The following is a 25220-nucleotide window of genomic DNA, read 5'->3' on the forward strand; positions in this document are numbered from 1 at the left end:
TTTTGCTGCCATAACAACTGTGATACTTTGAAATTTCATTTCTGGTGAAGTCAATTGCAATTTCCAAATTGGCATATATATATTTTTTGGCCTTTTTGGGGAGGGGGGGGTTAAAAGAAGAAAAATAAAAATAACTAGAAAACATTCAGTTTTATTTCATGACACGTGTATAGTTGGACATATAACACACAGAACATAGTGCCAGACAGACAAGAAACAAAACTGCCAAGGATAGTGTGTACATCACATCACAGCAACACACCTTCTCAGATTAAAAACAAAAACAAAAACAGATCTGGCTTCATTTTAAACACCGTACCATGCCCAAAGTTCCTTTCTTTAATATATGGCACAGTGAACTTCTAAATCCACCAACTCTTCCAGTATTAGAAACTCAGGAATGTTGGCTTGTTAGCCTTAAGAGTCACAGTTAGAGCAATTTGTTTAGATATTTTAATAATATATCGGTACTTGGAAATAGTAACCATACATCCAGAGTTGATGTACAAACCTTTGTCCACAGAGACAAAAAGTAAAATTAAGTTATAGTGGGGATGAGTGCAGGAAAAAATAAAACTAAAACTATACAAGCATGTGTAGCAGTTGAGCATCAGAAAGGGAAATTCCTCTATATTTTCTTCATGCACCAGCTACAGGCATGAATAAGAAGTGAAGCATTCTCAGTAAAGCATAGCTGCCCCAGTGGTTCAACATTCTCTTAATGCACTAGCAATAACAGCCTACACAGCGAGCAGGACTCAGGCAAAAATGGATCTTCAGCTATGTGGAGAATCTTAGCCTTAGAAAAGATCTTGGAGATAGGCTAGCTGGATTCAACAGGAGTGTTTCAAAGGAACCATCTTTGACTGAGCCACCACAGAGAAATTAAAATCCAGGCATACCAGAAGTGACAGATACTATTAGCACATGCAGCATCCTTGTGAGTTGTTTTAGAAATAAAACTCTCAGTGATTACAAATTGGCCCTGACAGAAGCTCATTAGAGTCTTAGCAATGACACCAGTTTCAGCAAGTCTCTTAGGATTCAAAACAAAATGACTACTATTATTAATTAGGTGTCTTGGTATGCATCAGTTTGTTTATAAAAATGAGCTCTCCTACCTAAGGAAATGAGAAAAATTGAAAATGCGGAGTGGTATTAGTAATAAGTGTTTGTTATTGTCACTACCCAATGGCAAAGTGTATAATCCAGCGGCTCTTAAATGTTATTCCTTTGGCCAAAGGTATCAAACAGTGCTCATCATCAGCACACTTCATAAATGTGAGTTTATAAATTGGTTTAGAAATGTTCCTTTCTGTCCTCCTGAGCTTTTGGGGACTGAGTCAGTTAATGGACTTAGGCTGCAACTCTATACGCAGTTACTATTTCGATTCAACCAAATGGATTTACCAATGACATGCTTAGGATTGCTTTGTATGGCAGCAACCTGAACAGGGGCAACTCTAGCAACTAGTTTTAGAGAGCAAAGGGATGGCAAAGAACACTATTAGGGGAGCAAGGATTTTGCTATACATTAAAGACATTAAATACATAAAGTAATGGATGCTAGTTTATTTACTTTATTAACGAAGTAAATAAATATCGAATAAACATGGTGTTGTGACAAGAAGCAAATCTGTCTACAACTCTCTTCAGATCAAGAGACTCTGACTTCTCTCCCACCCCCAAACACATGATAACCAAGTCCCTTCACTGGTCATTTATCATGCGGTTCAGAAAACGGGCTAGAGTCTTAGGAAATACTGTATTTGAGGATAAGGTCAAACTTTCCAGCCTGTTTTCCAACGTAGTTTCCTCTTCCTGTCCAATAACATGTGACAAGAAAGACTGGGGTGGAGAGAGAGGTCAGTACCAGGAAAGACTGGGGTGGAGAGAGAGGTCAGTACCAGGCTTCCTGAAATCTGTAGGGGAGATTACTCTACCCCGCTCTGCACACATGTTCTCACCAAGTCCAGCGTCTGATACTTTGCTGTAAAGTTCCAGTCTGGTAGATGGGGGAATGGGAAATATTTTTGGGGAAGAACCCACTACCCCTTGCAGTCATCCCTGAACCTGAAGCATGCTGACTTAGATGTTAGCCCTACTGAAATCCATTACTTCCAAAATAAACATGAACATAAGAACATAACATAATGTTCTTATGTTCATGTTTATTTAGAAGTAATAGGATTGTACTATGAGGCTATGCACACTTTTGTAGAAGTAAGACGTTGAATGCAGCAGGATTTACTTCCAAGTAAGCATGCATAAGATCAACCTGCATTTAGGATCCAACAGATACACAAATAACGCTATGTATCTGCATATTAGTTGGGTCAGGAAACACAAAAAGAGTGGAGTCTGGTGGCTGGTTTTTGTTTTTGTTTTAAACACTGCAACTACAATAAGATAGACAATTGTTTGAATCTTTATTTCAGCCTTGGCTCTTCTCATGAGAGACAGCAGCACACTATTCTCTTTTCCAACATGTGCACAACTCAAGATGACTCACAGAATGGCTCTCATTGTTCAACACTGCTGCTGTTATGGACAGCTAGGGTCATCAGCCTTAGGGATGGGCAAGTTGGGCAGTTGCCCAGTGCTCCTAATAGAAGGGGGCGCCAAGCTGGATTTAGTGGCTCACTGTTTGTTGAATGTACTGTTGGCATTGAACTAGGGAGAGGGGGGAAAACACTAGTGAACTAACTGTGAGGACTCCTCACCCAGGGTGTGACTTATTCCTAAGACCAGCTCTGTGGACAGCAACTGGCTGCCTGCACTAACTTGCACTTCCAGAGCTAAGCATATATAGGTCTCCATCAAGTGACTATGACGAAGGGCAGGGGATCAAAGTGATGCTTGTCTTTTTTTCTTCCGAATGAGTGTGAATATTGCTATTCACGATCCTTTCAATAAATTGCCTCTAAATTACAAGTAGCCAAGGCCCAACTGCAGTCTTTTTACTCTGAATTATGAAGAAAGTGCAGTCAGCCCAGGGCACTCTTGCTTCCACATCCAGGCTGACAGCACTAGTTCATCTTCTCTGAAGGCAACCTTGTGTAGGAAAGCTTCAGAATAGCAGAATGCTTTTTGAGTCTTTCCATATGGCAATAAAGTGCAGGACATTCAAAGTGTTCACATAAGTTTCCCGTACATATGCTGTGGCAGGTTTCTACTCTGCTTCTTAGCACAATCCTACCCTCTGCATGTGTGCAAAGGGTAAGATCATGCTACGAAGCTGCACTGAAGCCTTAAGAGAGCAAGACCCACTTGGAACTTGTGCAAAATTTTTGGATATCCTGCACTTCATTGCCACATGGAATGACCCTTCCAGAGGAGGTCTGACCAGTTTCCCCCTCTATACAGGATTGTTTCAAAAGACTGATCCAGAATTGCAGATAAGCACAAGAAATATACCAGCCCAGAAATGTTTTTTAAACCCAACACTCTTGTCTACTCACATATCCCTATATGTCACAGGGCAGCCTGAGTGATGGGTTTGGCAAGCTCACTCAGAAGAATTACTAGTCATTTCAGGTGATCAGCTGAGTGCTTATCTGTAAGGCTGGTCTCATCAATGAAATGCTAAATATATAGGCGCTCTCTCTCTCTCTCTCTCACTCTCTCTCTCTCTCTCTCTCTCAAGCGCACACACACACACACACACACACACACACACACACACCCTCTGGGGTGGTCTGCTGATAAATGCATTTTAGTGGTTCATTCATGCAATAATACAGTGCATGCTAATTCTGTTATTTGTCAGAAAGCCTATTCTTTCACATCTACATTCTCACTTCAAAGTCCACACATAATATTTTTATGCTGCATTTTCAATTTATGGCAATAGCATGCAAGCAAACACAGCACATTTCAACATTTCCACGCAGTGTACACGCTACCCAATCGGGGAATTATTTTAGCCAAGTGGGTCCAGTTTTCCTATCAGTGTTTGTATTCTCCATAGCTTGCAATCAAACAAGAAATTATGAGATCTCCCCATTGCTTATGAAGAAAGATATTCACTGAAATATGGGAGTGGCAGTGGTGGTTTCCTTTCTACTAATAATTTTTTGTTCCAGATATTTGCTGTATGTAATTTTGAGTCACAAGTCATGGTTAAGACAGCATTCACTTTAAGATTCTTCTAGCAGTGCCATATTTTTTTTACACTTGGGTTATTAATGCTATGTAGTACACACTCTGTAAAATGTTGAAATCTTCATCATTAAAAAGTGTCAACAGTGAAGATTTTACTGTGGTATGCCTGATTTTAATGCATCTACAGTAATCCCGCTGAATTGTCTACACCAGCAGTTCCCAAACAATAAACCCACAAAAGCCGCTGATTATCTCTGAGACAACAGTAAGTGGTTCACAACCGGTAAGTGGAACCTCATTACCCTGGTCTCGTCCACTCTACCACAGCAGTGCCCATCAGTAGGAAGGGAAGTGAATTGCCACTGCTACTTCCTCTTCTTTGCTGGGACTGATGTGAAGCCCTGTACCCTTGTGTCATGTATTCAAGTTTATTGTATTCAACTTGTAGTCAAGTTTCCAGGCAATACCTTGAGGTTCTCAAAGGGGAATACATTGCAAGCCATCTTATAGCCACCATGTTGTATCCCTAGCGGTTGGGAATTTGAATGTTGGCAATGGGGGTAGAGGGTGGTCTAGGATTAATTAAAAAAGCAGGACAAGAGTGGTTTCTTGGTCCAAGAAGTTTGGGAACCTCTGGTCTACACTATGAGATGAATGCATTGGAACCAGAATTGTTCTCTCTGCATGCCACATGCTCATCCTGCCCAGGTGCCTTAAGCAAGGATGAGCGTCACAAGGCTTTGCTGCTGGAGATCAGCCTTGGGTGCTCAAGAGATCAGGCAGGCAGGCAGGCAGGCAGCACCTACTTGTTACATGGACAGGCACAAAGACCACAGAATTTTCCTAGGTCCGTCAAATTCTTTTCTGCTTCTTTCATGTCCTTATTGATTTGGTCCATTCCCTCTTCGATGCGTTCCAGTTGTTCTGATTAAACACAAGTATTTTATCCCCACAGTATGAAGCAGATGGAAAGGGACAAAGAAAAAAAAAGACAAAAAATAAAAGAACTTCAGACATTCACTTGTGACAAAGAACTAGACATTACAGAGCAGAGTTGGTACCCAGTACCTACTTGTTACAAGGACATATGAAAAGGCCACAGCATTTGCCTAAATCTTTTAAATTTTTCTCGGCCTCCTTCATGTCTTGGTTGATATGGTTCATGCCTTCTTCGACACGATCGAGTTGTTCTGGTCAGGACAAAGGGATGACAGTATGGAATGAATTGTATTTTGTCGTAGCTGTTTGTCTTCAACAGAACATGAAAAAGATGATGGATGGAGAAACTGAATCAGGATGGCATTTCAATGCATTAATTGCAGCTGATGCATTGAAGCAAAGATGAGAGCAAACCTAGAGGCTGAAGAACGATGCCCTTTACTAATATGGTAAAGCATACACACATTTACGGACAAAAAAGAATGAGATGCGTTGACGTCTATGAATCTGAACAAAATGGAAACGTGGAGGAGGAGCTATCAAATACCTCAGAGTCCAGAAACATAATACAATACATCCAGTTACTAAGACATCAATGACATCCAAGAAAAAGAAAGAAATGTGGTTATTACCTTGTATTTATGTACATTAGAAAAGGATTTAAATGGTTTTCTTCCATGGAAAAGAACTACAGTACTTCCACTTACAAATGTCTTTGAGTTTGATGATGGTTGAAAATGTAATTGGTTTGATTTGAGAGTGGGTGGGAAAGTATACAGTTAATAATGGTGTTAAGAATGGAAATGAAGAGTTGAGTTAAGATCCATGTCCAGATACAAACTTTTTCAAAGACTGAGGCTCTTCAGATCTGAATTTTTGGCCGTGGTCCATCTCTAAAGAAGAGAAGACCATGGGTCTTATTCCTCTGTCAGTGACATTGTTATACGCCAGGAGTAACCCCAACGCAGCACAAGGAATTACATGTATCACAGGACCCAGTTCAATGTCCAAAGAAGCAGATGGATAGACTGTCATAGACTTTGGAAAGTTTCAGAGCCAATGGGATATATAAGAATATAACTGGCTGTTGCCTTTTCTTTTCTTGAAAAACATCATTAGCTTTGCAGCTGCTTACCTGATCTTCCCATAGCTTCCAGGATATTATCAGGTCAATGCAATTCCTTTTACTTTAATGGAGTTACACCTGATTTGCATCATAACAGGATAACATAAGTATCACACCCACCCCAGTGGGTTTATATGCAAATATTAGTGACTTTCATAAATGCTAGTGCTCTGGGACTTGCTCATACTTATGGTCCACATGTTCATCAGTGGCTGAGAATGCCTGTACATATTATTTACTGTTTTGCAGAAGCAAAGGTTTTGTCATTTAGCCCAAAGCATATGGTTGCAGTATAAATCTTAGTGAATGTTTCTCAACTGTTTTGCATGTACACTCATTTACTTCTCTGGCACATCACTAGCTGGTTTCTCTGCTAAAAATCAGATTCACAATCCACTTTTCAAATGTAGTATGGTAGCTAAGTAGGAAAGAAACGTTTTAGTCAATGAGAGAAAGGTTAATTCCAGCTACACAGGAACAGAAAAGGGGGAAAAAGGGTCTTGAAGAAGGTTGATTTTAGTCTCATTGTCTGCATTGGAAGCACAAGTAGATGCACATTTAGATATCAGAATGAGAGAAGAGTATAATTCACAAACATTTAAAGGAAAGGCCAGTCTGAAATTAAAAGGAGGGGATGATGAGAAGAGACAGATATATCTATATCTATATCTATATATACCGATATAGATATAGATATAGATACAGATAGTTTGTCTTTAGGCTTCAGAAGTTTTCTTCTTCCACAAAACCTCTGGTTGACAGGTGATGGGTAAGGAAAAGAGAAAGACTGGGGGGAAGGGGGCTATGGTTCTGTATATCATGTTTGTGAAAGGGGATGGCATGAGTGAGAAGGGGGTGTACGGAGGAAGTTTCCTTTGTGATCATGTGAATGGTCATGGCCTTATTACTACTGACAGTGGGTAGAGTATTGGTTGATTTTTCTTCGGCGCTTTCTCTGAAGTTACTTATTATAGGGATAATCTTAAGAGCTTATTTTTAAAATGTTTTAAAAACATTTCAGACATCCTCAAGGTATCTGATTTGGGTGAGCTTAGAGCTGAGTAAACAAAGACATTCAGTAACTAAGTCTCATCCTCAGGAGGCACTGATAGGCAGAGAGACTCGGCAGGCACATCAGGCCAAAGTTCTCTCGCCTGGAGGGCGGCATTACATCACCCTGCCAATGCAAATCTGACTGGAAGCTGGCTTAGTCAGCCACAGGAGGATGGCCTCAGCTTAAGGAGATGCTCAGGTGGCTTTGGAGTAGCAGCCGCAGTTTCTATTTCCATCCTGGTGCTGCCAGCTCAGGCGATGATTGCCAGCAGGCTGTGAGGGGAGACTGCCTGATGCAACCAACAGTGAATTTCTAAAGCAGAAAGGTGCTGAGCAACACGCATACCTGGAAGCTGTGCTCTCCGACGTGGCATTTCTTACTCCTAATCCCAACGATGTGGACACTTAATATCTGATTACTGAGTGGTGAGAGCAGTGCACTCTGCACATGTTCAGAGGCACACTCACCACTGCCTTTTCACATTGCAGGGCAAGTCTGGTTCTGAAAACAGGTCCAGGACTGAGCAAAGGAATGCCTAGAAACAGGTGTTGCTTTGGGATTCATTCACCATGTGGATCAAAGGCAGCAGCCCTATCCTTGCCCCACTTAACCCAAAAAGAACTTGGATTAAATCCTTAAATCTAAATATATTGACTTAAGTGCTTTGGGATATGCAACTTAAAGCTACAACAGTACACACACTTACTAAGGTGTATGGCCCATTGTACACACAGGGACTTATTTCGGAGTAAAGATCTTCAAGACTGCACTACATATTACTTTCTCACAGCTTGTCTGAGTCATCTGCCTTGCTTTCCCTAACCAGCAATTCTTGGGTGGCATTGCTCTTGCAAGGTTTTATAGCTGTTCAGTGTTTAATATCTCTTTCTAACTTATCCTTTATATTTCTTTTAAGAATAATATTTGAATTTTTGTATACTTATAGTTTATTATTTTTCTTTAGGAAGTTGTTCTTAATATAAATATATAGGGCTTACTTTTACTTTTCTTTTGTTAACTTGGCAATTTGTTTATAGAAACTGTTCTTTTTTCCCTTTATCTGTACTTATGAAATGTAATGATGCTTCTTTTTCCTGTTACCTAATTATTTGCAGGGATAGGTTGTTTCCCTCCTTTTTTCAATGCTGATAACAATTTGTAATGTTATATATTTCTCATATTTTGGAAATTCCTGATGTATTCTTCTTTTATTCATTCTATAATTTTAAAAATTAAAAAAATCTATTGGAAAAAAACAACATTTCACATCTCATGTCAAAATGCCTTATGAATATGTTGTTGGTTGGTTGGTTGTGCCGTAAAATCGATTTCCACTCCTGGCGACCACAGAACCTTGTGGTTTTCTTGGTAGAATACAGGAGGGGTTTACCATTGCCTTCTCCCATGCAGTATGAGATGATGCCTTTCAAGCACCTTCCTATATCACTGCTGACCAATATAAGAGTTTCCCATATTCTGGGAAACACACCAGTGGGTTTTTGAACCAACAGCCTCCTGCTCTTTAGGCAGGTTGCTTCCCCGCTGCACCATTAGGTGGCTCCATCTACAAAATATGTTTGGAAATAGTCCCATGGGTGGTATTGATCAAGGCACTGGGCTCTACCTCTGCAGATCGTCCCTGAATATCGGGATCGGATTTCAGCAGAGTAGGGCAATTTTGAAGGATATTTGTAGTCATCTTATTTGTAGTTGCAGTGGTATTGTAGCAGCAGCAGTTTGGGAAGGCCTGTTAGGTGCAGTTTCAAAGTCCGACCTTGGGCTTTAGTGCACATGATTCATGTTTTCTCAGGAGCTAAGGCCTTCTGGTATGCATACATGGAGTTTTTGCTCACCGGCACTGCCTCCACTCCCTACTGTGGGTGCTGAAGCTCTGTACATCCCAAAGAAGCTGTTTGCTTTATTGAAGGAAGGGTCACAGCCCTCATCATGGCTAGTGGAATGACATCCTTGCATCATTGGATCAGGCAGGCTAGTGGGAACATGACAATGTGGATACAGAGAGGGGTCAGCCTGGGAACTGTCCTCTGCCTTAGGGAATTCATTCAGCCAATTCAATCATTTATCATTGATAGCCTGTTATTCAGAACACACTGGCCTGTTATTTCCTGTAGGGTAAGCAATTTGTTCAGTAACAAAGGTAAGTATGTCATGAAGGAGAGCACAGAGTGTGAGTTATTTACAGATGGGCAGCAGGACACCGGAATCATGGCTTTGTCTAGCAGATGTGACGCATCTCTTTTCTAACAGCCATTTATAATTATGATACTAAAAATGGGGGATTTGAGAGATGGTAACTGTATTCAATGGACAGCTGTTATGGGGGGTACCTTATCCTGCTCTAGATAGGTCTGTGGCCTACCTCTCACCGAGGCAATAAGCCTATGTTTGGGCTATACCACATCAAAGGTGGAGACTCACCTGATTGAGTAAACTTCCATTCAAAAAGAAAAAAATAATCCCTGAACATAAATCTCAGGAGAAGGATTCTAACCGAGACTTCCTCCTGACAATCTACTGTTCTATGTGTAGGGATGCTTTTTCATGGGGAAGCAATCAACTGGGGACCCTCCATCTGAAGTCTGACGTTGTATAGCCTCAAAACAGATTTACCTCCTCAGTGGTGGCAGTGGATGACCTAGTGTAGCATTGGATGACCTGAATCAGAGGCTGGAGGCCGTGACAAGCTGGGTGTGGGCTAGTAAACTGATATTGAATTCAGACAAGATGGAAGTGCTGCTGGTCAGTAGGAGAGCGAGTCGGGATGAATGGATCCAACCAGTTCTGGATGGGGTTGCACTCCCCTTGAAAGAGCAAATGTGCAGCTTGGGAGTACTGCTGGTCCCAGCTCTGCTTTTGGATGCTCAGGTGGAGGTGGTAGCCAAAGGTGCTTTTGCACAGGTGTGCCCTTTCTCCACTAGCTGCATCCCTTTCTCGAGAAGGCATATCTGGCCACAGTAACCCATGCCTTAATTATGTCATGGCTGGATTACTGTAACTCGCTCTACATGGGGCTGCCCTTGAAGAATATTTGGAAACTGCAGCTAGTGCAAAATGCAGCAGCTAGGATTTTATTCAGAGCTGCCTGATGGGTTCATATTAAATCCATTCTGAAAGAGCTGCACTGGTTACCAATTTGTTTCTGGGTCCAATGCAAGGTGCTGGTTCTGACCTTTAAAGCCCTTAACGGTTTGGTCCCTGGATATCTGAAAGACAGCCTGCTCCCAAGGGTTTCTGCATGCCGACTGTGAGAGAGGCTCAGCTGTTGAGCACATGGGACAGGGCCTTCTCAGTCATTGCTCCCAGGCTTTGGAATGCTCTCCTGAGTCCTGGCTGACATCTGCTCCTCAGCCTCCACCACAATTTTTAGAAAACAAGTAAAAGCATGGCTCTTCACCCAGGCTTTTATACGAGAGTGCAGTTTTTAGTGCTGCTGCTTTGTGTTTTGTGCATTGCTGTTTTAAATAGGTTTTTAACATTTTAAATATAAATATACCGTGTTTCCCCTAAAATAAGACAGTGTCTTGTATTAATTTTAGCCCAAAAAAATGCACTAGGGCAATTAGCGGTACATCAATTACTGCTAGGTCTTACTTTTGGAGAAACAGGGTATTATTTTCATATTTCATATCTGAACTTTGTGTATTTTAATTGTGCATTGTTTTAGTTATATTGTAAACCACTTTTGGGATTATTTTAATAAAAGGTGGTAAAGAAATCAAACAAGTAATTACATAAAGTCATTCTCAGCCACAATAATCTCCAGCCATTATTGCTGGAGATGATGGGAGTTGCTGTCCAACCACATCTGGGGACCGAGGTTGGGAAGCATTGTCTTAAGCTATCTTGCATGTTTCTGTTTCAACCTGCTCAAGGCCTGGGGCAGTGCTATGGAGCAGGCCCTCTAGCAGAGTAATGGGTGTAAGTCTCACGGGTTTGATGACAAGAGGCAGAAAAAAGAGCAATTGAGAGGGACTGGAATTGCTGGAGCATTGGGCTCTGTACGTGGGGTCATGGGCGTAACTGGGAAGAGGTGCCCTAGGTGCCACTGAGGGGAGGGTGCCACGCCAGTGCCTGCCACCCCCACCCCACTGCCCACCTGCCCAGCCCCAAGGCCCCTCGGCCACCTGCCGGTTTGCCTTCTCCTCTCCTGCTTGCCTTGCCCTACAATCGGAGCAGCCTGTAAACTGTGACACAGCAGCTCCTTCTCTCCCCGCCTCTCAGCTGATCGACGGGTGGGCGGGGCTTCCAGAAAGAACTCCAGTGCCCAGGTAGGCAGCCAGCAAGGAAGGGAAAAGGAGACAGTCCGAGTGGCCATCGCTGGCTGCCTTTTACCCACCACAGTTCTCTCTGCCCAACACAGACCAGCCTTTGCCTGCTTAATGGAGGTATGATGTTAATTCTTTTTTGTGGTTACCCCCGCCCATATATAGGGATCTGCTTGCTATAGGGCTTTGATGGGGCGGGGGGGGGAGAGAGACTGAGAAATCGGAATATTTAACTTGAAACAGATTCGAAAATTTGATGCCTTGGCTTTTCATGGCAGAAAATTACAAAAACTTCTGGAACAAACAATATTATATTATATTATATTATATTTATTTATTTATTTAGTCATTCATTCATTCATTCATTCATTTATAAATGCTCTTATGTTCAAGTTGTTTTGCAACCCAGAAGGTCTGAGTGAGAACTGTGAAGGATGTGTTGTGCTTTTGTTTTATTTTATTTTTCATGTGTGTGAACTGCTCCCCAATAACTCGCAGGGACTTCAGGGTAAATTTTTTATTATTATTATTATTATTATTATTATTATTATTATTATTATTATTTCGATTTCTATACCGCCCTTCCAAAAATGGCTCAGGGAGGTTTACACAGAGAAATAATAAATAAATAAGATGGCTCCCTGTCCCCAAAGGGCTCACATTCTAAAAAAAACCCACAAGGTAGACACCAGCAACAGTCACTGGAGGTACTGTGCTGGGGGTGGATAGGGCCAGTTACTCTCCCCCTGCTAAATAAAGAGACTCACCATGGTAAAAGGTGCCTCTTTGCCCAGTTAGCAGGGGATCTGGCCAACATGTGAATACAGCACCTCCATTCCAGAGGAGATGTGTGTTAAAGGGCTTTAAAAGCCTCGTGTGAAAAACCTCCTGGAATCAAACCTTACTGAATATGTTCAGAATTCTGAGAAAACATACATAGGCTCACAATGCATGGTGGAGAGTCTCCTTTGCTAATCTGCAGCGAGGGGCCCATTTTCAGTGCTTGCCCTAGGCGCTATTTTCCCTAGATACGCCCTTGCATGGGATGGCCTGTTTGGGTGCTGCTTACATGCCCAGGACGGGGGTAAGTATCAGTGTCTCCAGCAGCAGCTGGACTGGGCTTTGGTGGCCCAGCTCTGGTATGCCTTTCTGGAGAGCAGCTGCCCACCTGGACATCTGAAGGATCTCCATTCTCTTGCCTCTGCAATCTTGCCTCAGTGGAGGCAATGGAGATCCTTCAGATGTTCATAAGACCCAACAGGAGTCTTTTGTGGCATGATATGGCTTTTGCAAGGATCTCATCTACAGAATGATGATCTCAAAGAGGGTGGCTTTTTGAGCTAGAGACAAACTTTTGGGTTGTTCCATTTACAGTGAAGATGACTCATGAGGCTTTTGTCTTGACTTCTAAATCATCTGCAAGATCAAAGTAAACAGGTCACCCAGGAAACCTAAAGTCAGAGAGGGGAGACCCCAAAGAAATGTGCTGCTCTTTGTCCTCAGCACACCCAAAAGATCTATGTCAGATTCTTTTTCTACACCTAATAATCCTAAGTAACCTCTGCTGTCAGGGTCATCTGAAAAAAGATCACATGGCAAGGTTAACAAATAGGTTCATTAATCGGATCATCTGCTGAGGCATCTATGATTTAGACACGCTGCACAAACAAGAGGGTCCCAGAAGCTAGCAGAAGTACAGCTGCACCCAAAAGGAAAATCACATTTCCCTCCAAATATTGAAATTTATCCAACCTGCACATTGCTAAAAAATAAAAGTGTACAAATGTGGTTAAAGAACATTTCAAACAGTGCAGTAATCACAGCATTTCCATGACGATCTGAATCAGTGCTAGCCTTTCACTTGAGAAAACCATGGTTTCTAATTCAGAGACTAATTAATTGTTACACCTTAAGGCATGATCAGTACCAGTTCAAGGAGTCCTGACTTTCTCTACATGCAATACTGTAGCATACTTTCATGATCCAGCTTGCTCTTTGGTTCTATTGTTCAACAGGAATTGAGGATCAAAATACCTATTTCCACAAGAGGGCTTTGTCACAAAAGTAACCACTGTGTGTGGGAGAGGCTGAGCTGCAATTAGTAAAACTGACGATGGACTGTTGGACACCGTCACCCTGATTCAGTCACTAGTTTCAGTCACTGATTCAGTCACTGATTCAGTCACTAGCCACACTAGTGAGAGCTTTGATGTGCTCAAAAAAGGTCCATAAAAGCTGGAACTGCCCCATTCTCTTCATTGTTGCAAATGTTCCAGTTGTGCAAAGGGTTGTATGCACAGAGCATTTGTTGACACTGATGAGAATAGTTCATTCACACAAAGCTCTTTGTATACACAATGGAGATCTGCAGAACTTTGAATTACTGACTATTTGCACTGGAGAGGTGACAGGGGAGACCCCAGACTGAGACAAAGGGCAGAGTCCAGACTAAATTCATTATGACAAAGTCCCATTGAAATCAGCGAGACAAGATAATCATGGCTGATCTGTCCTATTGATTTCGATGGTGCTTAGTCATGACTAACTAGTCTGGATGCTACGCAAAGGTGATAGTCTTCTTCACACCACCTACTCTTAAAATCAACAGGAATCTTTGGGTTCAGGACATCAGCTAAAGAACATGCAAGAAACAAAATCAGGGAGCCTTTAAAGGTGACAGGGTTGGGCTGTTACCCAAGCAGGGTAAACTGCCTGTTTGTCTATGATGTTGCATGCAATTTCCAACAAGAACCAGAGAAATGCAAGCTGTTCCCAGAGCTCCCTTGTATTATTCTCATAGCTGTGCCTTGTCTAATAATGTCATTAGGGCTGCTCAACATGTCACAAACACCCTACATGGAAAGCATTTGATTGCATGAAAAAGCCTACAAGCTGCTTATGGATAACCACATCAAACTGTATCTGATGCTGTTTCACTATATATACATTCACTGGAAATCTGTGATGGGCTCTGGCTTCATTGAGATGCAATGTTCAGTCCTCACCCATGATGTTCTGCATGAAGCTTTTATATTTATTGTACACAGAAGTGCTTTCCATGTACAAAATTAGTAACTTTTGAAGTGGCCCCTCCTCAAAACACTTCCTAGAATAATTCTCCTTTATTTCAATGGGCCTTCCTTGTAGGAAAGAGCTCAAAGATCACAGTCTCACTCTGCCATTTTTCTTTGTTGAAACAATTTGATTCAAAGTCCATTAAGGAATTCCTGTTGATTTCAGTGGGTACTGAAAAGGAAGTCTTTTTAAAAAAAATATCTCCATCTGTAGTAGTCAGAGTCATACTGACAGTGTCTAAAGCCACCACCAAACACCCAACCACACATATGTATGTGTTACTAAAACCTTTTGTAGATATATATTGTTAATAATGCAGTTCATTAAGACAATGCTTTTAATTTCTTATGTAAACAATCTGAACTTACCTCCTTGCTCATCCAACATAACCAAAGTTCTGATACCAGCATCTTTGCTCTACATTCCAGTAAGAGCAGCAAGATGAAGCAAAGAGACAGAGATAGAGAAAAAGAAATTAGTGCAAGAACAAGTAGTCCTTGATATGGGAAAAATTAAGATCAAAGGGCTGGTTCATACAACACATCTGAGTTGGCCTGCCAGCCACATGATTATGTCCTTGTCCTCATGATGATGGACATGAACAAACATGTCCTGCTACCTCTCTCGGCATACCTTCCCCCTTCTTCTAAGCCTCCTTCTTTGGTTAGTCCGATCTGCCCCTTTGCATGAAGTCTATTTCCACATCAATGTTGTATTTAGGTCACATGTGAGGGGTTGTTTCAGGCAAAGACCACTGCCCCCCATGCCATTCAGAAGAAGGGGAACGCGCACCAGGAGAGAGGGCGGGACATGCTTGTGCATGTCCCTAATGGTGCAGTGGTGGGGGCCATCTTGGATGTATTGCCTGAACTAGGCCAAAGATAAACAGTGAAAGGCATGGCAAGAGTCAAGGAAACAACAGGAAGTGCTCACATCAGTATATAAGAAAGCTGACCATTCCTCATTGTACCAATACCATTAAGTATTCATTGTAAAACCGGGTTGTTTCAGAAGGAGGAAAAAGTTTTCATTAGAAAAAGATTCCACTGTGGAGGAAATCCCTAGGTTCAATTTCTCATGTTATACTAGAAGTGGAAAAAAGAGAGGAAAAATATGAGTTGCATTGCTCTCTTTGTCAGGTAGGAGTGGCTTCAGAGCTTTCATAATATGGCAGGAAGCTCAAGTGAGCATTTATATCTGCCTCCATGGCAAATTAAAAACAAACCCCACCTTTGGGTCTGCCCATTGCTAGGGTGTTTTTTTTTTAATATGAACAAAGTCACGTTTCCACCATGTTCCCAGGGAATAAAAGGAATAGTACCAGTCAGGGGGTGGCCACCTGTGGCTGCCTTGCAGCCATGGTTCTTCTTCCTCCTTCTGATGTAACATGGCAAATAATACTCAGGGGTTCCCACCTGAGGAGATACAGGAGTCCCAGAAGCCAACAACTCCCATCGCCCCTAGTTTCAGTAAATTACACCTGGGGATTGTGGGTGTTTTAGTCCAGCAACCAGTGGAGAGCCTCAGGTTGGCCATCCCTGGGAGAGATAATATATCTTTGGGGACCAACTTCTGCTGGTCATATTGTGTCATATTTTTATACCAGTGAATGATGGTCCAAGAAAAGATCCTGCCACACCTATTTTGCATCTCCCATCAGGAAATCTCAGTCTGTGATATGATTTTCTTCCATTCAAAAGCCTTGGCCATCCAGTACTTTTTGTTCTTGCACTTTGTCTCACTCATGACTTTCTAAGGTGGGAGCTCTAGGGCTCAGTTCCAGATCCAGTCATACCTTCCTCTAATCGTTCTCCTCTGCATAGTGGTAGAGCACACCTTCCCTTCCTGCCCACCTTGAGCGTTTATCCCACCTTCACGGCCACTGGACAGCCATGAGTGGGTGTAAGATTTGCTTAGACGTATATGTTCTCTATCTGGCATGTTGATCAGGTAGCCACATGCTACCTGACGAAAAGAGCAATGGAACTAATACTTTCCCTTTTGTTTGCTTGTTTTTATCTTCTGGTGTAACATGAGCAATTGAACTCATGGATTTCCTGTGCAGTGGAATTGGTTAGCCCCAGGTGACTTCTGGAATTCACACATCTCCTCATGTCCTACAGATGCATATGTAGTTATTCACCAAGAATAAAATGGAAAAGAACAAAACAAACTCCCCCTGCCCCCGCAGATGCCTGCAGAAGTAAGGTGAGGGAAAGGGATAGCAGAAATATGGAAAAGACAAAGAATGTATAAGTAAGAACTGAAAGAATCAGAACATTGGTTAGTGAATGTAGTACAATTCTCCCTGTGATCTCATACACTGGGTAGCCAGGGTTTGAGATCATAGGGAGAAACTCTTGCTGGATTCAGCGCTTGCCTCTGCAGGCTGGCACTGAACCATGAGATGGGAGGAGGACATGGCTAGAGGAGCATGTTGGTGTAGGAGTGTGGCTAGCTGGTGTACCCCCATTCACACAATCAGGCTGAATAGGGCTAGACATGCATTCTAAAGGGAGGTAAAGTGGCTTCCATACACATTCACTGCATTCTGAGACATTGGTTTTCAGGGCAGTGAATGAGCTGTTCTCGGCTGTGCTTCCAGGCTGACACTGTGCCTGCAAAACTTTGTATGATCTCTTGTCCCCAGTATTAATTATCTGCTGCCTCTCCACCCATCTCAGCCCCAGGTCTGTGGGATTACTTGCTGACCCTGTCATGCTACTTTTGGGATCCTGGTCTGCTCAGACCTGCCCACTTTCCTATGTCAAGTGAAAGAGAGTATCCATTTTAAATCTTATCTTCCTCTAGTCTCTCTTCAGTTTGGAACTTGGATCTCTGGAGTTTGCCTGTGCTTTTAAGAGTTTCATCTTCACAGACATTTCTGTGAAGTTTTTGACAATCAAAGTGATCCAAGAGCTGAACACATCACATTAAGCAAAACATTATATTACACAACTCAGTTCTTTTGCAGTCATTCACTTTTTGTATTGTATTTCCCCATTTAGTTTAGCAGTTAATGACTTGAGCTCTGTTGCCAAGCACTTTCCTTTGATTCAGCAAAGTTCACTCAGTCTTGAACTTGGCCAAGATTTCAGTGATGCTGCAAATTAATAAAGACAAAACTTTGTCACATATGAGCTACTATATAGCTCAGATCTAGGGTCTTGTAAGAAGATCTTGTGGGAAATGCCTTGCTCAGCACTCAAAAAATGTGCAGATGGCTTAAATCTACTCTTCAGTTTTAATGGCTAATATTTTTGCTTTTAAGTATAGTAGTTAGAGTGTTGGACTAGGATTGGGGAGACCTGAGTTCAAATCCCCATTCAGCCATGAAACCACAGGGTTGTTGTGAGGATAAACATTACCATGTACACCGCTCTGAGTTCCTTGGAGGAAGAGCGGAATGTAAAAATAAAATTAAAATAAATAAAAAATAAAAATAATTGAGGATTATGAATCAAATGAATGCAAACATGAATACATACAGAATGGTTTTCTGAGCTTTGCTTTCATCATGGATTGAGTCAAGAGGATGTGGATGTTAGAACAGAGCCTAAGGCTGCAATCCTGTACTCCCCTATGATCAAGCGGACTTACTTCGGAATAGACATGCATAGGATCAGACTCCCCTTTTTTATAGGTAAAAAGAACCACATACACCAGGGGTTCTTAAACTTGGGTTAAGAACATCTGGTAGTCCCCAGATGTTGTTGGACTACCATCATCCCCAGCCTCAATGCCTGAAAGAGCCTAACAAGATTTGGGGACACAAGTTTGAGATCCCTGACACACACTGCCCTGGGCTCCTTAGAGGAAGAGTGGATATAAATGCAATAAAGAGCATCTGGTTAGGGCAGTTTATAAATGTAATAAATAAATAAATAATAAAAATAAAATAAGGGTAACATCTGCAAGATCAGCTCCACTTGCGAAACATACAGGAGTCTTAGGGCAGTGTTGCCAAAACCTGTTTACAGATGAATAAGGAGAATAAGGAATTATTTGGACTCTGCAGCTAGCAGGGGCTGCTTACAAAAGATAATCAAAGGAACGTCCTTGCCCAAATCTAACCAATCTAACCATGAGTCGAATAGGCTTCTTCTCCAGTCTTTTGACTTGTCTTCAGGCAGAAGTTCCCAAGTTCCCTCCTTGGTATCTCCAAGATAGGGCTGAGAGAGACTCCTGCCTGCAACCATGGAGAAGCCGCTGCCAGTCTGTGTAGACAATATTAAACAAGATGGTCCAGTGGTCTGACTCGGTATATGGCAGCTTCCTATGTTCCTACAGTATGTTCTCCTGGAGCCCCACTGGGTTTAACATCCCCCAAAACAAAACTTGACAACTTGGGGTAGACAGGGCAATAGATCTGGGGAGGGTAGGAGGAGATGAGAGTTGTATATATACATCTGGGGTGGGTGGGAAACTATAGAAATTTTAATTTAAAAAAAACCACAATCTGGGAACCAAACTATGAGGTTATTCACACAATCAAAAACTGTGTTCTACCTGGGATTGGGAGCTGTGTGTGCTCCCAATTTTTGCTTGTGCAGAAGGGGGTGGGAGGAAAAGCTACCCAGGTTTTCTTCCCACCTCGCTTCCACACAACCCAAAATTGGGAGCACACACAGCTCCCAAACCCAGGTAGAACACAGTTTCTGATTGTGTCAATGACCTCTGTGAGGCTACTCTCATGAGCGTGCAAAACTGGGCTAAGGGAGCCCAGCCTGGTTTTTCACACTCGTGAGAACCACCAGGCTCGGCAGCAAGCCTGCCTAAATAGCCACCCTCTTAAATGAGGTTAAGGGTGCGAGCGCTCCCTTACCTTTGGTTTTTTTAACGTGTGGCAGCCACGGCTGGCACACTCGGGGGGGAGGGGCTCCCAATAATGCACCATGCACTTGCATAGTGCATTATTGGGACTCCGGGCGTGGGGTGGCACGGGGCAGCGCTTCCCTGACCTGAGCCTCAGAGCGGCTGAGCAAGGTGTGGGCAGCCCGCAGGAGAGTTGCTGCTTGTCTGGGTGGGCGATCTGCCTGCCTAGGGAACCACTTCTGATTGTCTGCAGGGAAGGTATGTGAAACCCTCCTTCCCTGCAGAGAGCCCACTAGCTCGTCACACAGATCGTATGAAGAGCTTCTGTGTGTTACATTAAGGCCAGATATTGGCCCTTGCACTGCTTTGGCCTTTTTGCCAAATAGCTGCAGGAGAGCAAGCCAGATGGGTTTACAGTGGGGCGGAGGAAGTCTTTAATCTTGTGCCATGACCCTGTTCTCTGGAGGGGGCCCTGAGGTTGCTTTTTCCTCCTTGAGGGAAGCTGCCTTTTGTAACATGTCATTTAGCCTTGATTCACATAAAATATATCCACTTGCAGATTGGAATGACACCGCAAATGCTTCCTGTACAGTGTAGTGCAGGCAGCTTGTGGCCCACCAAGCCAAAAACAATGTACCAGCCAAATATGGCAGCTCATCAGGGGTGTGATAAACCTCCGGAGTGTTTTTGTTCTTTCTCCCTCTGCCTGCAAAAATAGAGTCTTGGCAGGCATGTGGCAGGCCACAGTCTACGGCTAGTGGTGGACCACGTCCAACTTGGTGGGTCGCTCGTTGTGCAGGATGGTTCTTCTTGTGTGTAGGGTGCATTTTAGGAACCTTATGCTTGGTCAGTGGGCAGCTGGAGTGCACCAAGCAAAGCATCCAGTTAAAGGAGAATGTTATTTCATGTACTCTGATGTTTTAAACAAGACGGGAGAGAGATTTATCTGCTAGGACAGTCTGACAGTGCCAACAGTTAAGAGACGCTAAAAGGAAATGTCAGTTGCCTAAAGACACAAGAATGGTCACATGTCATTTCCTAGACATGAACTATAGTTTATTTCCTCCCTCCCCGTTAGTTAACCATAATCTGTGTTAACACCATGGTGCCACCCAACGGCTCATTAAATGTGCTAATGAATTCTCTCAAACGGCGACACAGTCTCCCCGCCAACTGTCCCCCTCACAGCATTTTGGGAGCTTCCTGTATATGTTCTACATTAGTGGGATTTAAAAAGAAATAACAGTAACAGTAGCACAGGGATTGGTTGAACATTCAGTCTATGAAACGGGGCTGTCTCTCCCTGTCACGTGCCTAGAGAGAACTAAAGAAGATCCAAAGTTTGTTTTCCCGGAAGGTGTTACATAAACAGATGCCCAAGTCTCAAGAATGTTTAATTGCAATGAGTGCTTAATGTCTTTTTTTATCACCTATTTTAGTGGAAAGACTTGAATGGAAATGGAACACTTTTCCAGTTAGCAATGGTCCCTTGGATTGAGGAAGGGATCTTAGCCCTGGGCTGAAGAAGGGGCAACATATACATTATTCAGAAGCTGCATGTTATGAAACCCCAGCCATCTCTTTGTCTGTTGTCCCAAGAAACTCTGGTCCTTAAGATGCCTTTGCCTCAGCAGGGTTCCAGAGAGACCTGTTTTTGCAAAGTAAACCTGGGTCCAGACACTGACAGGGGGGGTTTTCAGGGGGAAACAGGCAGGCAGGGGACATTTAAGCATTCCCATGGCACAAATCATCCTCATCCTGTGGGTGCTTTGGGGGGGACGGGACTTCTGGGATTTTGTAGTTATTAAGTAGTGAGCAGTTTGCTTTTGAACCCATTTTCCTGTTACCAGTAACCTTTCAGGTAAAACAAAGTAACCCTTCTTCAGGAACTGTCATTTTATTACAATTACACTCAACAGCCAAGTCTTTGAATGGGAAAAAGAAAAAAGATCTATCACCTCCACCCAAAGCTGACAGTTACTTCCTATGAAAAAAGGTGACTCATCACAGAAGAACTGAAGTTGAATTCTAGTCAATACCATGGAGTTGTGCTCATGCTAAACTGAAGAAACTCTAACCCTACAAGACCTTAATTGCATCAGGGGTGTAGGCACACCTTCCAGAAGCAACTTTTTATTTTTTAGCCAGAGCCCTGGGAGCCACCAGCACAAAATGGTGGTGTGGCGATCAGCCCTCCCTTCCCCTAAAGAGTGAACCCTGTCCTGACTGACAGGCAGTGACCTCTGGGGACCAGCCATTCAGCACACTGTGACCGGGACCTAGAAGGCCTGGCGGCAGGAAGTGAACTCTCAAGGGGGCTTTTGGTATTTTGCATTTATGTTCTATGCAACTGGGTAACCATGATCTTTCAAGTCCCAATATAATCTGAGGGTGCTTTTTGTAGTATTCTTGTAGTTACTGAGTGTTCCTTTTGCCTGTAACTTAAAGCTGAGAGAGCCTCAGACTGAAGCAGTCTGTAGTATTTTGAATAAAGTTTTTCTCCTTTTGTTCTTTGGACTCTACCTGCCTCTGAGTGGATTTTTAACTCAGGAAAAAGGGGTTTTGCTCTGCTGCAAACATGCCTCAATATTAATTGTTCAGCAAGTTTTCTCACCACATGGGAGCTGCACGTGAAGGGGTTTTTGTATTTTTCCATTGGTAAATGAGGAGGAGAGTTCCCTGGACATTCACCCAAATGGGGGGGGGGCAAACTCTGTAATAATTTGGGTGTGGTGGCAGCGATATAACTACCAAGTAACGATTAAGTTTTAATGGAACAGCCTTTGTTGAGCAAACATGGAGGGAATGATTCAGGATTTTTCTTTTCTTTTCCACATGGGCTTGCTCTGAGACAAAGGCTGGGCTTAAAGCTGCTATTTGCTACAGGTGGCTTTGGGAGGAGTTTTGTTAAAAACAACAACTCTACAAGACTATTCCCATGATCACTGGGAAGCGGGCTAAGGGAGCTTAGCTCGCTTCCCAGCGATTGTGAGAACCACTGGGCTTGCATGCGAGCCCGGTGCTCCCAAGGCGGCTAGCCCACCCAATCCCCTCTCCCCTTAAATGAGGTTAACGGAGCAAGCACTCTGTTAACCTCATTTTTTTGCTCATGTGTCACTGCGGTTCATGATGACACATGAGTAGACCCCTGACTGGGAGGCTGCAGCCAGCCTCTCAGGCTTGAGGGTCTCTCCAGGATTCCCCATGCACATGCATGGGGCATTCTGGGACTTCCAGGGGCCATGTGGCCCCCAATCCCCACAGCCCCCACCGACTCCGTGATCAGGGTTGCAGTTTGATAGCCTGTGGTGAGAGCGGGCAAAGCCCACTCTCCCCACAGACCTGACAGAAGCTCTTCACATGGATCATGAGAAGAGCTTCTACATCTACAGAATAAGGGATTTCAACATTTAAAACCCCTAAAATGTATCCTTCTGGAGCATCTGAGGGTGTTGGGAGTGTCAAAACTCAGTCAAAACTCAGGAGATGATTTTGATCTGCCTGTTCTGGATGGGGTCACACTTCCCCAGAAGGAACAGGTATGCAGTCTGGGGGTGCTTCAGGATCCAAGTCTCTCCCGGGTGTCCCAGGTTGAGGCAGTGGCCAGAGGTGCCTTCTATCAGCTTCGACTGATACGCCAGCTGAGTCCATTTCTTGAGACAGATGTCCTCAAAACAGTGGTACATTTGCTGGTAACCTTCACAATGGATAACTGTAATGTGCTCTATGTGGGGCTACCCTTGTAAGTAGTCCGGAAACTACTATTTATTTTTCAGTTTTTAAGGGACACCATGTTGTGACAACATTCTTAGTCATAGCCCCATTTTAGAGACAGAGAAAACTGAGGTTCAGAGTGCCCAGTTCCTCCACTATACAGAAAAGTCCACTCCTGGTTTTCTGTACAACCTTCTCCATTTCTGCCCAGCCTTATAACTGGTGCAGAAATCAAGCAGGAGCTAGCTGATAATGTAGTATAGGGATACTTTTGAGGGGGTGGGGGAGGGAAAGAGGGGAGAGTACTGAATTCCAGGACATCCCCATAGGAATATAGGAAGCTTTCTTATCCTGAGTCAGATCATTGGTCCATCTAGCCAGCCAATCAGCTTTGCAGTATTGGTTGGGGGGAAAAGAAAAGAGAAGCTCAAATGCTTGGAAAGTTACTTCAGATAAGGCTGGGAACTACAAGTAGGAGGTTGCTCACTAACATATGATCGTTCATATTCTGGATTCTGTACAGTTTTAAAATACATTGTTACCAAGTCCTAAATATTTGTAACAGAATCAAGATTACAAATGGAAAGAAATAAGAGGGCATCTATATGTTCCTCTACCATATATGCAGCTGTCTTTGTATGTATCACATCCTCCAACATGCACACAGGCGCACATGCTAGGGGACCACTTCTGGTAAATATGTATGCTTATACTACACAACCAAAAAGGCAGCTGCAAGAACTTCTTCAAAGTGTGGCATTGGTAAGCCAGTTACAGAAGCAATCACCTTTCACGTGAGTCTATATGGATATTGGGGGCACCACACATGATGTGCTCTGACTATTATGATGGCTGAACAGGTGAATTCACCCTGAACCATGTCAGTGTTTTTGGAAAAGGAAACCACAATGTTCAGGATGGTCATAACATAAATCTAACATTCCCGATGGAGTGATGAATGAGCTTAGTTGTATTTTTCTTCATAGGCTTCAAAGAAGAACCAACACTTGCAAGCTGTTGGCTGCTCCAGGAAGTCCAGTATCTCCATGGAAATTAAGGGTGAATAATAAAATCCTTACCTCCTCAACAAGCTGCAGCATACGACGTGTGCTTTCGAGTGACTGAGAAGGGAAGAGGGAGAGAGAGAGAGAATTATAATTGGTAAAGACTTTTCAGCTACAAAACATGCAAAACTTCAGCCTATTGAATGGGTTCAGAGAAAAAGAAGATAAAGGCTGTCTTCAGATCAGTTCCCCTTCCTACCACATGAGCTAAAAGGGCCTCAGGTTGGGTCTGACTGATCAGGACAAGACCCTTTACCCATCTTTTACACATGGAAGACAGCAAGAACTCTACAGCCAAAATTCTTTCTATTTCAGGGTGATGGTGGTTGGGATTAGTAATATCAGCAGAGGTGAAAAGCAGTTTTGAGGGAGTTTGGTGTGACGTATGGCACATAAGGGGCTAAGTCCCACAGCTTTCCAATGAGAAGGGCAAGAATTCAGCCCTCCTCAATATACCCTTATCTATCTATTCACTTAGAGAATTCAGAATTCATCTTTCAACTTCAAATAGCACTCAAGGTGGATCACAAAACTTTAAAATAATCTATATATATATTTCTCCTGGGTGTGCCCAGGAGAAATGCGTCCCGGCAGCCCAGCTGATTGGCTGGGCTGTGGGGGCGCCTGATTGGTCCTGGCGGCACAACCCAGGAGAACCAGCGGGCCAGGAGTGTGGGCGGCCATGGTGGCCGCGGAGCCGAGGTGGCGGGCCCGGCCGGGCGAGGCGGCAGCGGGCCCAGGCGGAGCCGAGCTGGCGGCTTGCGGGCCCGGCCCAGCTGCGGGGAGGCCGGCGGCGGCGGCGGGCCCGGCCACGGGGAGGCCGGCGGCGGCGGCGGGCCTGGCCGCGGGGAGACCGGCGGCGGCAGGCCCGGCTGCGGGAAGGCCAGAGGCGGCGGCGGGCCGGGCGCGGGGAGGCCAGAGGCGGTGGCGGCGGTGGGCCCGGCCTGGCCTGGCCGTGGGGAGGCCAGAGGTGGCGGCGGCGGGCCCGCTTGAGGCACAGATGCTCTGTGCCCGGGCCCACTAGTATTTAAAAAAAGCACTCA

The 25220-nt window shown here is 43.6% G+C and overlaps 1 protein-coding gene across 3 annotated transcripts in view; it reads right to left on the bottom strand.

Moving 5' to 3' along the window:
- Positions 1-25220, bottom strand: part of SNAP25 (synaptosome associated protein 25) — an 89177-nt gene that overhangs the window by 8235 nt on the left and 55722 nt on the right. For 2 of the 3 annotated variants that reach the window (XM_053284692.1, XM_053284693.1), the window contains exons 3-5: positions 24193-24234; positions 14953-15001; positions 4911-5028 (exon numbers count right to left, since the gene is read on the bottom strand). In XM_053284692.1, coding sequence (XP_053140667.1) covers positions 4911-5028; positions 14953-15001; positions 24193-24234 — 209 coding nt within the window. Of the gene's footprint in view, positions 1-4910; positions 5029-5176; positions 5295-14952; positions 15002-24192; positions 24235-25220 lie in introns of all 3 variants that reach the window. The other variant, XM_053284694.1, reaches the window with a different exon arrangement.

The sequence above is a fragment of the Hemicordylus capensis genome, chromosome 1, assembly GCF_027244095.1.
Source record: "Hemicordylus capensis ecotype Gifberg chromosome 1, rHemCap1.1.pri, whole genome shotgun sequence".
NCBI classification, from domain to species: Eukaryota; Metazoa; Chordata; class Lepidosauria; order Squamata; family Cordylidae; genus Hemicordylus; species Hemicordylus capensis.